The 14,723-nt window shown below is 36.7% G+C and overlaps 2 protein-coding genes across 2 annotated transcripts; both read left to right on the top strand.

The window, feature by feature from the left end:
* Positions 1-725: 725 nt before the first annotated feature.
* Positions 726-4,698, top strand: LOC131992930 (kynurenine--oxoglutarate transaminase 1-like). The gene is made up of 12 exons (XM_059358643.1): positions 726-762; positions 1,971-2,161; positions 2,314-2,463; positions 2,574-2,660; positions 2,758-2,883; positions 2,959-3,079; positions 3,165-3,241; positions 3,366-3,455; positions 3,698-3,884; positions 4,230-4,309; positions 4,425-4,511; positions 4,624-4,698. The coding sequence occupies exons 1-12, from the start codon at positions 726-728 to the stop codon at positions 4,681-4,683; spliced, it is 1,293 nt and encodes a 430-aa protein (XP_059214626.1). The 3' UTR covers positions 4,684-4,698.
* An 823-nt stretch (positions 4,699-5,521) lies between these two features.
* spout1 (SPOUT domain containing methyltransferase 1) lies at positions 5,522-14,593 on the top strand. The gene is made up of 12 exons (XM_059357513.1): positions 5,522-5,617; positions 5,702-5,741; positions 8,756-8,869; positions 8,953-9,112; positions 9,199-9,288; positions 9,364-9,413; positions 11,678-11,808; positions 12,127-12,199; positions 12,301-12,399; positions 12,600-12,702; positions 14,005-14,152; positions 14,299-14,593. The coding sequence occupies exons 1-12, from the start codon at positions 5,570-5,572 to the stop codon at positions 14,383-14,385; spliced, it is 1,143 nt and encodes a 380-aa protein (XP_059213496.1). The 5' UTR covers positions 5,522-5,569; the 3' UTR covers positions 14,386-14,593.
* Positions 14,594-14,723: the final 130 nt, after the last annotated feature.

Genomic DNA, 14,723 nt, shown 5'->3' with positions numbered 1-14,723 from the left:
ATTTCCAGATTAATTTGAGACTTAAAGAATTGCAGCAACATTTACTTGAACATTTTTCACAATAAATGAATCCCACCACACTGTACTGACTAATGTGTTGAATAGGAGGGATTGTAAAATTATTGAATTCCATGTTTGTCTACTTTCTGCAAATACGTCTTCTTGCATATAATTCAATATGTGCGTTAGTAGCCAAACTGAGCTGTACATATGTGCCAGTAATTTATGTTGCCAGCAGTGTGCTCACATTGTGAATGGTATTTTTTATATTATAAACATAGAAATAACAACAAGGAGGTATAAAGTAAACTCACCACAAAAAGCCTTTTTTTTAAATATATTTTTTAGGACTTATTAACACCAAATCTTGCACCAGTGAGAAAGCAGCAAAGACTGTAAACGTCTGTTTATAATAGTTTTAAATTGCCTTCTGTTGTTTTAATCACTTTGAAATGTGGGAAACTGTGGGATATTTACAAGATCTCAAGACTCATTTCATTCAAAGGTGCTGTTTTATAACAGTATAAAAGGTTAAAGGTCAGGAGAAGGAGTGGTGGAGGCGACTGTATGTTGTGGCAAATTTGACTGAAGTTTCTCAGAGTTCAATAAGAAACCAGCAACAGGTGAGACACCAGCAGCACTGACCAGACATTTGTGTCATAACTTTTGATTTTGGCTTACTTTAAATGTGGTTTCATTCAAGATAATCATGTCTGGACGACTTTATGCACGCAGAACAGAGGGAGTGGACAAAAACATGTGGTGAGTGATAATAACACAGGTGGACTTTTGACACCTGAACTGCTCACAAGATTACAGACAGTAAATATAAATCAGCCTGTCAGCAAAAGGCTCTCTCTAGTGGAGAAAAAAAATGTTTTTAATCGTTCAGAATGTATAGATTCTCTCACAGAGGAACAACTTTGGTGTTATTGCTTTTCAAAACGTATTTTTTTCTTCTTCAGCTAGAGTTAGCTGATTGAAATGCAGCAAAAATAACTGCAAGGGCACAAATAAAGATAGCAGGTCTCATATAATCTAATACAAGCTAATCAGGTTTTATTGTGTTATTGGCAGTTGGGCAAGTTTCCTGTTTATGCCCTTTAGCTTTTACTTCATGATTTCCATGAATGAATGAAGTATCTTTCTTTCAAACATGTTTAAAACAAAACAAAAACAAAAAAGTAAAAGCAAATATATATATACAGTCGTGGAAAAATATTAGTCCACCCTTGTTTTCTTCAATATATTAAAAAATAGCTCATAAGAGTTTCATTTAAGAGCTGATATCTAGTCAATTTCCATGGTTTTCTTGACAATGATTTTGGTCATAATCAAGGAAACCATGTAAAATGGCTAGATATCAGCTCTTAAATTAAATTCTTATGAGCTATTTTTGTTGTTATCATTATATTTGTCCAAACAAAACCTTTAGTTGTACCAGGCATTAAAATGAACAAGATATTGGAGGAAAAAAATGGTCTATTTTTTTATATGTTCTATTTGTCTATTTGTTCTATTTGTGTATATATGTAATACAAGTGCAATGATGTAACAAACATAAAAAAAAGAACAAAAAAGGAAAGCTTGTATGAAACCTTGATTTCAATCTCAATAAACAAATTCTCCATGCACTTAAACCTACATTTATTTCTCTTCTAAAATTTAAAAATTTGCACAAAATGTTAAATTATTATCCATGTATCCATCCATCTGTGGGTTATAAAATTTTCTTTTATGCTTTGCAAATGTTTTCATCTCTATAATGTTGTCATAGTTGATATTTGGGCATTTTAGATTAACTTAATTGTAACACTGACTGACAGTCCTTATTGTCATTTACAGCATTTGTGTATTCATCATATTCTATCTACATTATTTCGATTTAAGGAAATGGCTGGAGAACAGATGATTTAAAAGGCATTTCATCCATCATTTTATTTTTATCATCAGTGTGTCTTATTGTTTAGAACATAAATATGCTTATTATCCTAAGCTGTTTTTCACCCACAGGGTTGAGTTGACGCTGCTGGCAGCAGACTACAAAGCAGTGAACCTGGGACAGGGATTTCCAGACTTCTCCCCTCCCAAATTTGTCCAGGAGGCTTTTTGTGAAGCTGTGAGTGGAGGACCCCAGATGCACCAGTATACCAGAGCCTTTGTGAGTGCAAACACACTCGATAACATCTTTTTTATAAATGCAGTGTTCTTCCTGGGACTTCCCATATACTAACTTCAAATCCATTAATTTTTTGCTGATGTTAAATGGACAAATGTATGTAGAACAAACAGTGGTGTGCTTTCTGTCCTCAGGGCCATCCTGCTCTTGTAAAAAGTCTGGCTAAATTCTTCAGTAGGATTGTGGGACATGAGATTGATCCTCTTGAAGACATCCTGGTCACAGTTGGAGCTTATCAGGCTCTCTTCTCTGCGTTTCAAGCTCTGATTGATGAAGGAGATGAGGTCGGAAATCAACCCAAGACAGGGTTTTTACAAAACTTAAACTCATATTGTGTGCCCTATACTTATAATAGATAAATCAAGAAAAAAGAATGAAAAATGTTCGTTTTTAGGTGATAATTATCGAGCCGTTTTTTGACTGCTACCAGCCGATGGTGAAGATGGCTGGAGGAAAGGCAGTTTATATACCTCTGAGACCTGTGAGTTGTCAAGCATCTTCTAACAGTTTTCTGTCCCCTTTGTTTAAATGTATACATCAACCTTTGAGGATTTTTGTTTTCTGTTGTTAAATATTAGAAAGTTGAGGGAAGCTCCGTCCTGTCCAGTGCAGACTGGGTTCTTTCTGCTGACGAGCTCGCCAGTAAATTCACTCCACGCACAAAAGCCGTCGTCATCAACACTCCCAACAACCCACTGGGAAAGGTGAGACATTTACCAGCGTAGAGCATCTTGTGTTGTGTACATAAGCACCTCTCACACATCTTATATTCACTTTAGGTTTACAAGACTGAAGAGCTCCAGATGATCGCTGATCTGTGCATCAAACATGACGTGCTGTGCATCAGTGATGAGGTGTACGAGTGGCTGACTTATGATGGAAACAAGCATGTTAAGATAGGTGAGATACAGCAAGAGTTCTACAGATTGTGCACAAAGCATAAAGCTGCATTATGCATTTATTAATTATAACAATATTTTGACAGCCAGCCTTCCTGGCATGTGGGAACGAACCGTCACTATCGGCAGTGCAGGAAAGACCTTCAGTGCTACAGGCTGGAAGGTAATAAAGTCTGAGTAACAAAGTCACATAATTAAGTTCACTACAACTTGATACACACAAAATCATCAAGTTGTGTGTGTGTGTGTGTGTGTGTGTACACACAAAATATACATTTCTTTTTCAGGTTGGCTGGGCTATTAGTGCTGGACAAATCATTAAACGTCTGAAAGCCATGCATCAGATGTCTGTTTTTGATTGTGCAACTGCTGCTCAGGTAAAAATCCCTTAAATATTGTAGATATTGAAGTTGCAACAAAACGTTTATAATAAGCTTCTATTTCAACAGGCCTGAAATGAAAAATCTGCTTTCTTAGGTTGTGCATAGCTACAATGCTAATCATCATTATTTTTGCAATACTACTTCAGGTTTTAGTCCTTTAGTCCTTTTTTATCTGTTTCTGTATAAACTGCATTGCACACATCCTTGCTCTTTTTCTTCACTCTTGCTGTCAACAGGAGGCAGTAGCTCGTGGGTTTGAGAGAGAGTACGAGGTGTTTGGGACTCCAGAGAGTTACTTCCAGCAGCTGCCTGCGATGTTGCACCAGAAGAGGAAGAAGCTGGCCTCGTGCCTGGAGAGTGTGGGTCTGCAGCCCATCATGCCAGAGGGAGGCTACTTTATGATCACAGACATCTCCTCTTTCAGTGAGTGAAGGACAAACACCTGCATCCTTCAACACTTGAAATGAAAAATAACATTTGGAAGTATAGTTGTAAAGGTGAAGGTGTAAAAAGTTATGACTCTCAATCAATGCATCTTTTAAATAATCCTTACTGTGCATATGCATATGCAAAATGTATTTTTTCTTTTAAATGAAAAAGGTTTTTTGTAAGAAAAAATATCAAAGAGCTTGTAAACTTTGTGATATTGCCTTTTCCAAATAAAATCAAAAGAAAAAAACAAACAACAAAAATATGTAAAGCAAGTCTTTATCTTTTTTTTGTGAATGTTGTGTATCTATGATTAACTTTAATGTTGTTTTTTGACAGAGGCGGACTTCAGTGACTCCATGAGCAGCGAGGATGAACCTTATGACTTCAGATTTGTTAAATGGCTGACTAGGGAGAAGGTTAGTATTGCACATTGACAGTTAAAACATTACATTTAATTAAAGAGGAAAGAATAACTATATTTAAAATAATGACATATGTTTTGTGATGATGTATTCATTTATTTTTCTTCAGGGTTTAGCAACAATCCCCGTCTCTGCATTTTACAGCCCAGAACACAGAAAGGACTTCGACAGATACATCCGATTCTGTTTTGTTAAGGTGAATGCAATTTTTTAGATTGAATTTAATCTTAATTTGAGTGAAGTCTTCTTCTGTATCATTGTGTTGTCAGTCCTTTAGTCACTCAAACTCACTCTTTTTTGTCTAAAAGGAGGACTCCACTCTGGAAGCAGCTGAGGACATCTTGAGAAAATTTGGTCAAAGGCAATAAAATTGTCCATAAAGTGAAGTAAAAAAGTAATGCATTACTTGTCACTCACCCACCCATATTAAGATAGTATAAAATTCACAGCTTCAACTTCCGTTTTTTCATCAGACTGTACTGGTGAAAACACACCAGCTTTGAATCCCTTTAAATGTGTAAACTGTACATAAAATCTTGTTTACATTCTATTTTACAGCAACTGCAAAACAAATGATGTATTCAAGTATCCACAAGGATTAATAAAGCTTTCAATTAATCCACATGTCAAGTTATTATTACCCTTCTCTGTTCTCTCTTCACAGATTTGTGGGTTTGTGTCATGAATTAATGTTAATGGCATTGCCTTTAAATGTCTATATAAATAGTGGAAAACTTTACCAATGCAGCTAGAACCCTTAACAGGAAGGTACTTTTTGTAATAAAATCGAATAAAATCTAACTGTTTTCCCTTACATTTCCAAAGGAAAAAAAAGGAAATTTCTAGCAACAGCCTAAATGATCATTACAAATAAATCCCATCCACACTGATCAAAAAGCATTGTATGTTTGTAGTGTAGATGCTTGATTAAGACTGAAGCAGAAATACCCTTTACTTGTTTTCATACTTTTGACAAACATTTTTTTTCCTAAATTATTAATAAATCAAAAATTCCCTGGTGGAGATAGAATTCTCCTACATTTCAGGTTTTTTTTTTTTCTGGTGTCTAAATTGAAATATAGAGGGACCAAAACTGCGACTTTATTTTTATACAGTCTATGCTGTTTACATGTGAATACCTTTGTGAAGCCGCAGTAGTGTGTTCAATAAAACTTTCGGCCAACTACCAAGCGACTTTTATTTTGAAACGCTGACCCGGAAGTAAATATACTTCACGTGTTGGTGTGTGTGGAAATGTCAACTAGCGCTGCAGCGAAAAGACCACAAACTGTGCCCCCTCAGGTACTGTTATATTGCTGTTTTACATTTAAAAAAATAGTTGTTTTCTTTTTATCAATTATAATGTGTTTGTTGATTTTTTCACAGGCTGAGGAGAGGGTGAACTGGAAGAAAAGGAAATCATACCGTGAGTAAACCGCTAGCTACAGTTAGCTCACAGCTAAGTCAATTTGGGGTGATACACAAGTTAAAGCACGTTTTTATATACGCTTTAACGCCAAGTTAAAAATATTTACAGTGTCTTTGTGAGGATGACATATGTTTGTTTTACATAAAGCCACAGTTAAGTAATACTTGATCATTAAATGTGATATTTCAGCATGTGTTTAGCCACAGTATTAATGTTAAGTCAGTGTTAAAAAAGAGTGGTTTCATGTCATATTTATTACTGCGCACCTAGGGAGACAAATGTCAGAGTTGGAGTTTCAGGCAAGTGTAGGGGGTTTTAAATGGTCAAGCCAGGTTTATTTATATAGCTTCAAATATAAAATTAGCTTCAAATGTATTTACAATCTGTACAACTGATATGCCACTCATTGGTCTTATCTCCTTTAACACAGGATACACTGGACCATACTTTAATTACTTTGCATACTACATACTTTACATTCTTCATTAATTAACATTCATTCTTCTTCTTGCAGCAGCAGCAGCATTAGAATTTAAATCGACCCAAAGTTTGACAATAATCACCATATTAACAACAAAACAGATTGCTTACTTTTGACAAAAAGGATATCTGACGTTTTTAACCATACTATTTTTAATTCAACATATACTATATTATAATATTTGTGCCTAATTTGCATAAATTTAACAATAATGTTCATACAGTTGTTCTTAATGGGATTCATCTTGATAAATACGAACAGGATAGGATTGTGAGTGTGAGTAACCATTCTCAAACATTTCGTTTTGCTTTTGTGAGACTGGTGGTCCAGTGGTTATCAACCTGGCTGTCAGGACCCCTCCATGAGATATCGAGATAAATACAGTACAGGCCAAAAGTTTGGAAACACCTTCTCATTCGAAGCATTTCCTTTATTTTCATAACTATTTACATTGTAGATTCATCAAAACTATTAATGAACACATGTGGAATTATGTACTTAACAAAAAAGTGTGAAATAACTGAAAACATGTCTTATATTCTAGTTTATTCAAAGTAGCCACCCTTTGCTCTGATTACTACTTTGCACACTCTTGGCATTCTCTTGATGAGCTTCAAGAGGTAGTCACCTGAAATGGTTTTCCAACAGTCTTGAAGGAGTTCCCAGAGATGCTTAGCACTTGTTGGCCCTTTTGGCGGTTGGAACCAGAGATCTCAAATTTGGACTCATCAGACCAAAGCACAGATTTCTACTGGTCTAATGTCCATTCCTTGTATTTCTTGGCCCAAACAAATCTTCTCTGCTTGTTGCCTCTCCTTAGCAGTGGTTTTCTAGCAGCTACTTGACCATGAAGGCCTGATTCACGCAGTCTCCTCTTAACAGTTGTTCTAGAGATGTGTCTGCTACTAGAACTCTGTGTGGCATTCATCTGGTCTCTAACCCGAGCTGCTGTTAACTTGCAATTTCTGAGGCTGGTGACTGGGATGAACTTATCCTCAGCAGCAGAGGTGACTCTTGGTGTTCCTTTCCTGGGGCGGTCCTCATGTGAGCCAGTTTCGTTGTAGCGCTTGATGGTTTTTGCGACTGCACTTGGGGACACATTCAAAGTTTTCACAATTTTCCAAGCTGACTGACCTTCATTTCTTAAAGTAATGATGGCCACTCGTTTCTCTTTACTTAGGTGATTGGTTCTTGCCATAATATGAATTCTAACAGTTGTCCAATAGGGCTGTCAGCTGTGTATCAACCTGACTTCTGCACAACACAACTGATGGTCCCAACCCCATTAATAAGGGAAAAAATTCCACTAATAAAGCCTGACAAGGCACATCTGTGAAGTGAAAAACCATTTCAGGGGACTTTCTCATGAAGCTTATTGAGAGAACACCAAGGGTTTGCAGCGCTATCAAAAAAGCAAAGGGTGGCTACTTTGAGGAATCTAAAATACAAGACATGTTTTCAGTTATTTCACACTTTTTTGTTAAGAACATAATTCCATATGTGTTCATTCATAGGTTTGATGCCTTCAGTGAGAATCTACAATGTAAATAGCCATGAAAATAAAGGAAACGCATTGAATGAGAAGGTGTGTCCAAACTTTTGGCCTGTACTGTACATCTAGAGGTCAAAGGAAAAGGAGAAAAAGAAATCAGTTGCACAAAATCCTTTTTTTATTTAAATCTTTTATTAGATGTTTTTGCTTTACATCATGTATTTACTGGATATTTTCACCTCTCCAAGTGCTCTTAGGGCTGCAACTAATGCTTTTTTTTTTTTCAATCATTAAACTGCTAATTATATTCTTGGTCAATCATTTGATGGTTTATGTCCATTAAATGTCAGAGAATGTTGGAAACTGTCAGTCAGTTAATTCCTTAAGCCAAAGGTGACATCTCCATAGCTTCTTTTGTTTGGCCAATGGTTTAAAACCCAAAGACATTCAGTTTAACCATCACATATGATGAAGTAATTAAATCAAGTCAGTCTTGGCTGATCCCAGCTTCCTCTTTCCAAGTTGCTTCTGGCTGTAGATATAATCTGCCAAGATGCAGGACAAATAGAGTTGGAAACTAATTTGTTCCCCCTGCCATTGGCCAATGTGATCTTTATATTTTATTTGTTTGTCTATGATGTGGTTATATGGTTATTGCTGGCTGCACACAAATTGTCCCTTGGGTATAATAAAAATATCCTTTATCCAAATCCTCATAACAGGAAAGCTGGGCTTTTTGGTTGTTTCTCCTAGAAAAAAAACTAATTAACCCATTAACCCATTTTCTGTCGATTAACTAAATAATCAACCAACCAATTGTTGTCAACTCTTAATCATTTCAGATGAAATCAGATCTGAGGAGTAAAAATTGTGTTATGAACTCTGATGGAGTCACATCTGGATCTTGCCACATTTCAAAGGGTTACAAGCCAAAAAAGATTAAGAATCACTACCATAGATCATCAATTCAGATATCTTCTGTCTGTCTAAATGTATCTAAATTTCTTACCAATGTTGTCGATTCTTCTTCACTCACAGTAAAGGAGGCTCAGAAGCAAAGAAAAGAGGCCAAGCTGATCAAACAGCTGGAAAAGGAGAAACAGCAAGAGGCTGCAGAGAGAGCGAAACTTGAACAAAGCCATAGCAAAAATGGTAACTTTATAATCATCTCATGGGTTGTTATTTTCCTTGTGATTAGAGAGCTGTAATGTGTGATCTGTATGTGTGTCTCTCAGGTCGGGCCTACACAGTGAGTGTTGCTCTGCCAGGTTCTGTCCTGGACAACGCTCAGTCCACTGAACTTCGTACATACCTGGCGGGACAGATCGCCCGGGCTTGTGTCGTATTCTCTGTCGATGAGATCGTTGTGTTTGATGAACAAGGGGAAGACGTCAAGTAAGTTTGAATTTAGAGCGACAATTTACTGGTAAACACTCCCTAAATCACCAGGAAGCTAATGGATTTTTTTCTGTGTCCTGCAGGAGTGTTGAAGGAGAATTTAAAGGTGTTGGGAAGAAAGGACATGCTTGTATTCAGCTCGCCAGAATACTTCAGTACCTTGAATGTCCACAGTGAGTTTGTATTCTGATCAGATCACCAGTATTAGTTTATTTATCAGTTTGTTTACAGCTTTTCTTCTCCACCAGGTATCTGCGCAAGTGGTTTTTCCCCAAGCATCAAGATTTACAGTATGCAGGTAAGAGTTCAAATTTATTTTTAATACATAATTTACAGAAGAAAAGGGACCATTAAGTATATACTGAATTAAATGTTACTGTTTCAAATGTACTCATTGATGTACATGCAATTATCACTGTATTACCTTGATACTGGAGGGACATATTTTCTCCATAATTTGTTAGCAGATTTATAGATATTTATAAGCAAATGTAAGGAAATAATGACGCCCTTGGAAAGTGTAAGACCCACTGGATCTAAAAACATGTTTATCATGTCTGTGTTCAGATTAAAATGTGTTTTGACTGAGGAAAAGTGCGATGTTTAATGCAAAATGCAACCATCAGGCACTAAAGCTTTTTTTGTGCTAGTGCAAAACCAGTTGATGGAACTAAGTACATTTACTCAAGTAGATTTAACATTAAAAAAAACCCTGATAATTTTGACTTTTTTTTCTTTAAATTAAACCTCATAAAAGTATATGAAGTTGTTAAAAATGAGCCCTATCTTTACAAAATTAAAACGCTGCTTACATAAATGAATCAATACAAATAATAAAATAATTTATTTAGAATATAAAACAGTCTGAGTGGGTCCATTGCTGATACTTTTGTACTTTTTACTGAAGTAAGTTTTGAATGCAGGACTTCAACTTGTAGAGGAGTCATTTCACAGTGTGGTATTAGTACTTTTACCTACTTTCTTCCCTACTGTGCAGAACACATTGGGCTTTGAGCATGCACAGGCACATTTATGCTCAATGTGTTGTTTGTTGCAGTATTCTCTGAAACACCAGGGGGCGTACAAACAAAATATTGTGTTAATAAGCCAGAAGAGTGAAAGTAAAGGAGATTAGGCAGCCTTGCAACACACATACTACAAAACATTGTATTTGTGTACTTATTTATCAATTTATTTTCTTATTAGTAGTTTTCCGTCACTTACTTCCACCTCAAAATTACTTTCTGCCTCTTGATCTTTAACAAACAAGGACACCCATCCTCCTCATCAAAGCTTTGACAAAGTGTTATCACCGGTTTTGCACTGATGGTGTGACACATAATGATATAATTTGTTGCACATTCACATGTGTGATCACCTAACCCTGCCCCATGTGAGGACACTACAGCGATTATAAAACTAGCCAACAGGGTTTAATGTCCTTTATTGCCCTGTGAGCTGCTTGTCGCAGCCACTGCTGCAGCTCCAACATCTGACATTGTTATAAAGTGTTCTTAACTACAGCAGCAGTGTTCACTTTGAAATAAAATGTAGGTCGCTAATATTCTTCTGCGTACTCTGACAAAATGAATATCAATTCACCTCCACTGCTCTTACAGGAACTTCCTCGTGTTGTATTTTGGAGAACGTAATGTTCACAGGATAAAAATGACACACCCCTAAAAAGTTCCAGCTGCTTGAGTCACGCCAGTATCGAACACAACCTGTTATATCGGTTTGTTCCTACACAAGAGGAATGAAAGATAAGAAAAATAAGACACCAGCTCACAGCAGCTGCTTTAAACACACCAGTATCAAACACAACAAGTGACTGGTGTCCATAGAAGACTGTTGTTTCTGCACTGTACCTGTATGTTAATAGAGAGGTTGAGGTTTGATTATTATTTGATCTAGACCTGAACATGTCCTTAAATGAACACTACTCTTCAATGCCTCTGTGCCAGTGGCTAGACAAATTATGTTTTCAGGTTGTCTGTCCTTCTATTTTTCTATTTGTCCCAGTTTCGTGAAAGCAATATCTCACAAAAGTCTTATGGGTATTTCTTCAATTTTGGCATGAACATCCACTTGGAGTCAACAATGAACTAAGTAGATTTTGGGGGTCAAATGTTCACTGTGACTGCACAGAATTTCACACAAATGTCTGAGAGGATACAACGATGAAATAATGACATTTTGTATCCAAAAGGTCAACTTCAGTGACATAATATTCTGTAAAAACACACGTCTGGCCATTATTCAGCTCCATAACTCAGGAAGAGAAGGAATATTTCCTCATGTACTGAATTGGTGGGGCTAATCTTGGTTGCCCACCTTGAAACTGTGTAGATTTTATAGCTCTTCTGTGTTGCTGTGATAAAAAATTCTCTGAAGAAAGTTTTAGAATTTGTTGCTTCAACATCCTACGGACATTCATATTTGATGCTTTTCTCTCCTGGCATGGCTACACAAGTCTGCTTGGCAACTTGGCTGTTTGGCAGAGGCATACAGCTGCAAGGTGGTTATTCTAGACTTAACAGTTGTCTGTCTCTTTTCGACCAGGTTTGCTCAACCCTTTAGACAGTCCTCACCACATGAGGGTAGATGATGAATCAGATTACCGGGAAGGGATTGTCCTCGACAGGCCAATCAAACCAGGAAAAGGCTCGTTGGTCAACTGTGGAATGAGAAAGGTGAGCATGTCTTAATAGAGTTTACTGTCATTGTCTCATGTCCACACTTCAATCAGAGGTATTGAGAAAACACAGTATTCTCTAGATATTTTCGTGAAATAGTCAAAAAAATGTTTTCACAGCCCATTTAATGTCTTCAAATGTCTCAAACTCAAATATATTCAGTTTAATATCAGAAAAGATGAAGAAAAACTGAAAATATTCATAATTAAGAAGCTGAAACCAGTGATTTCCCCCTTTTGTGCTGTTATTTAACACCAAAATGGTTGCCTTCTGTTATTCTTCCATAAACTGAACTATTTCCATCTGCTCCCATAGGATGTTCGGATAGATAAACAGCTGCAGTCTGGACTGCGAGTCACTGTAAAACTCAATAAAACACAGAATCAAGGTAATCAGACTGAAGTTTTATATATGTTTTCTTTGAGAAAAGTTTGAATTGCACTTTAGATTTAGTGTATGTGTGTTCATCTATTTGTTCTTCATCCTCAGAAAGCAAACTGTGTAAAGGCGTGGTGGTGGCTCCTCATCTGCCCAGGACTGAAGGAGGACTCTACTGGGGTTACAGTGTGCGCCTGGCATCCTGCCTCAGTGTGTTTCCTAAGTGTGCACTCAGACATGATATGCTTAATTTAATTATAGATGCATTATAACATTTTAAAGAATCAATAGCCGGATATAGTGTGCCTGTGTGTGTGTTTGTGTTTGTGTGTGTGTGTGCGATAATGTATTAGGCGGCTTGGGCCTGATGTTATTGATTCATCACGACTGCTGTTGGTTTGTTAATGCAGGTGCAGTGTTTACAGAAAGTCCTTTCGAGGAAGGATACGATTTGACTATTGGCACATCGGAAAGAGGCAGCAACATCGACCAAACAACACTGTCACCTTTCAAGTAGGTTCAGATCCAACAAGAGAAATCAGTTTGGCAAAACATTCCCATCAGTCTCGGCTCTACTTTGTCTTTATTGCTTATTTGTTCATCGTTGTTAAGCAGCAGCATTTCTGTCCCTTTGAATTATAAATTTAAAGTCTTTTTTTTATCACATTAACTCAGAATAATTCACATTAAGAAATACTCTTTTACTTTTTTTTTCTTGTTTGTGCTCAGTTTTGCAATGTCTCTTGTGCAAACCCTGTTAGTAGTTTCTCACCGTCCCAAAAAATGAAAGGACTGCAATTGAATTGAGACCGTTTTCAGAAAGATGCATACTTTTTCTTTGGAAGGAGTTATGAAACTTCCCAATGTTTCTTATGTTTCCCAATGTTGACTTGGAGTCATCAATGAACTAAGTAGATTTTGGGGGTCAACGGTTCATTGAGACTGCCCAAAATTTCACATGAATATCTAAGAGGATACAACGATAAAGTTATGACAATTTGCCAACTTAACTGTGACATCATATTCAGATTTTTTACTTGAATTAGATTTTTTTCTGGTATGTGCTTAATTTTACAGCTGTGAGCTGCTTGTCGCAGCCACTGCTGCAGCTCCAACATCTGACATTGTTATAAAGTGTTCTTAACTACAGCAGCAGTGTTCACTTTGAAATAAAATGTAGGTCGCTAATATTCTTCTGCCTACTCTGACAAAATAAATATCAATTCACCTCCACTGCTCTTACAGGAACTTCCTCGTGTTGTATTTTGGAGAACGTAATGTTCACAGGATAGAAATGACACACCTGTAAAAGTTCCAGCTGCTTGAGTCACGCCAGTATCGAACACAACCTGTGACTGGTTTCCATAGAAGACTGTTGTTTCTGCATTGTAGGTGTATGTTAATAGAGAGGGTGAGGTTTGATTATTATTTGAATATGATATCCAGGAAGAGAGATTACATCACATCCTCTGACCAATAAAAACCAGTACAGCTATGAAGATTATTATTTGAGTATTTGACAGTTAAATTTGTCATTGTTCTTATATAATGCAAAAATATTGCAGTGTTGTAAGCCCAATATGTTGCTGCATAACACCCTATTGGCATGCTAACACTTTAAATTAAGATGGTGAGCATGCTCCGCATTATAACGGCTAACATTAGCATTTTCCTTTTTCAGCATGTTAGCAAGCTGACATTAGCATTCAGCCCAATCTGCTGTTCTCACATGCAGCGTCACAGCTTGTTATACCATTACTGTGATTTTATCATTTTATTTTATCTATTAAAACTTGAGCTTTTTCTGCTTTTCAGGCATCTTTTGGTAGTTTTTGGAGGTCTTCAGGGGCTGGAGGCCAGTGTAGATACTGACCAAAACCTGGAAGTGACTGACCCAGGTGTTTTATTTGACCTTTACCTCAACACGTGTCCCAGTCAGGGCAGCAGGACCATTCGCACAGAGGTGAGGGCTCATTATATAACGTATCACTGAACTTTGTGTGACAGGATAAATGTACTCTTTTGTATAAGCAAATGGCTTTAGGTTCATCTTGCCTGCTGTTCTCACTGGTGTGTTAATTTAGTTTTTTTCTATTTTCTGTCCAACAGGAGGCCATCCTAGTTTCCATGGCAGGGCTGAGACCGAAGATCTCAGCTGCCTTTTCAGATGTTTCCAACGCTTCATTAAAGAATTAGTGATGCAATGTAAACAAAGACATTCTGGCAGAGGTTTTATCACCACAGTGATATTCTTTGAAGCATTGCGTACAGTTGAAACGATCTCAAACATCACATCATATCAGTGTCGGATGTCTCTTTGTATTATCTGGTTATCTTCATTCTGTATGTCTTTGCTTGTAAATGTCAATAAATTGTACATAATTAAATACAAATACTATCCACAGGTTTTGAACTGACTTGTATTTTTCAAAACATAATATTTTTTCAATTAACATTACAGAACTTTTCATGAAACTGGCACAACATGGAGAAACATATGGCACTGAACTGAATCCATAAACACCTGAGTCGGC

Source organism: Centropristis striata, chromosome 19, assembly GCF_030273125.1.
Source record: "Centropristis striata isolate RG_2023a ecotype Rhode Island chromosome 19, C.striata_1.0, whole genome shotgun sequence".
NCBI classification, from domain to species: Eukaryota; Metazoa; Chordata; class Actinopteri; order Perciformes; family Serranidae; genus Centropristis; species Centropristis striata.
This window is presented reverse-complemented; position numbering and strand designations above follow the sequence as displayed.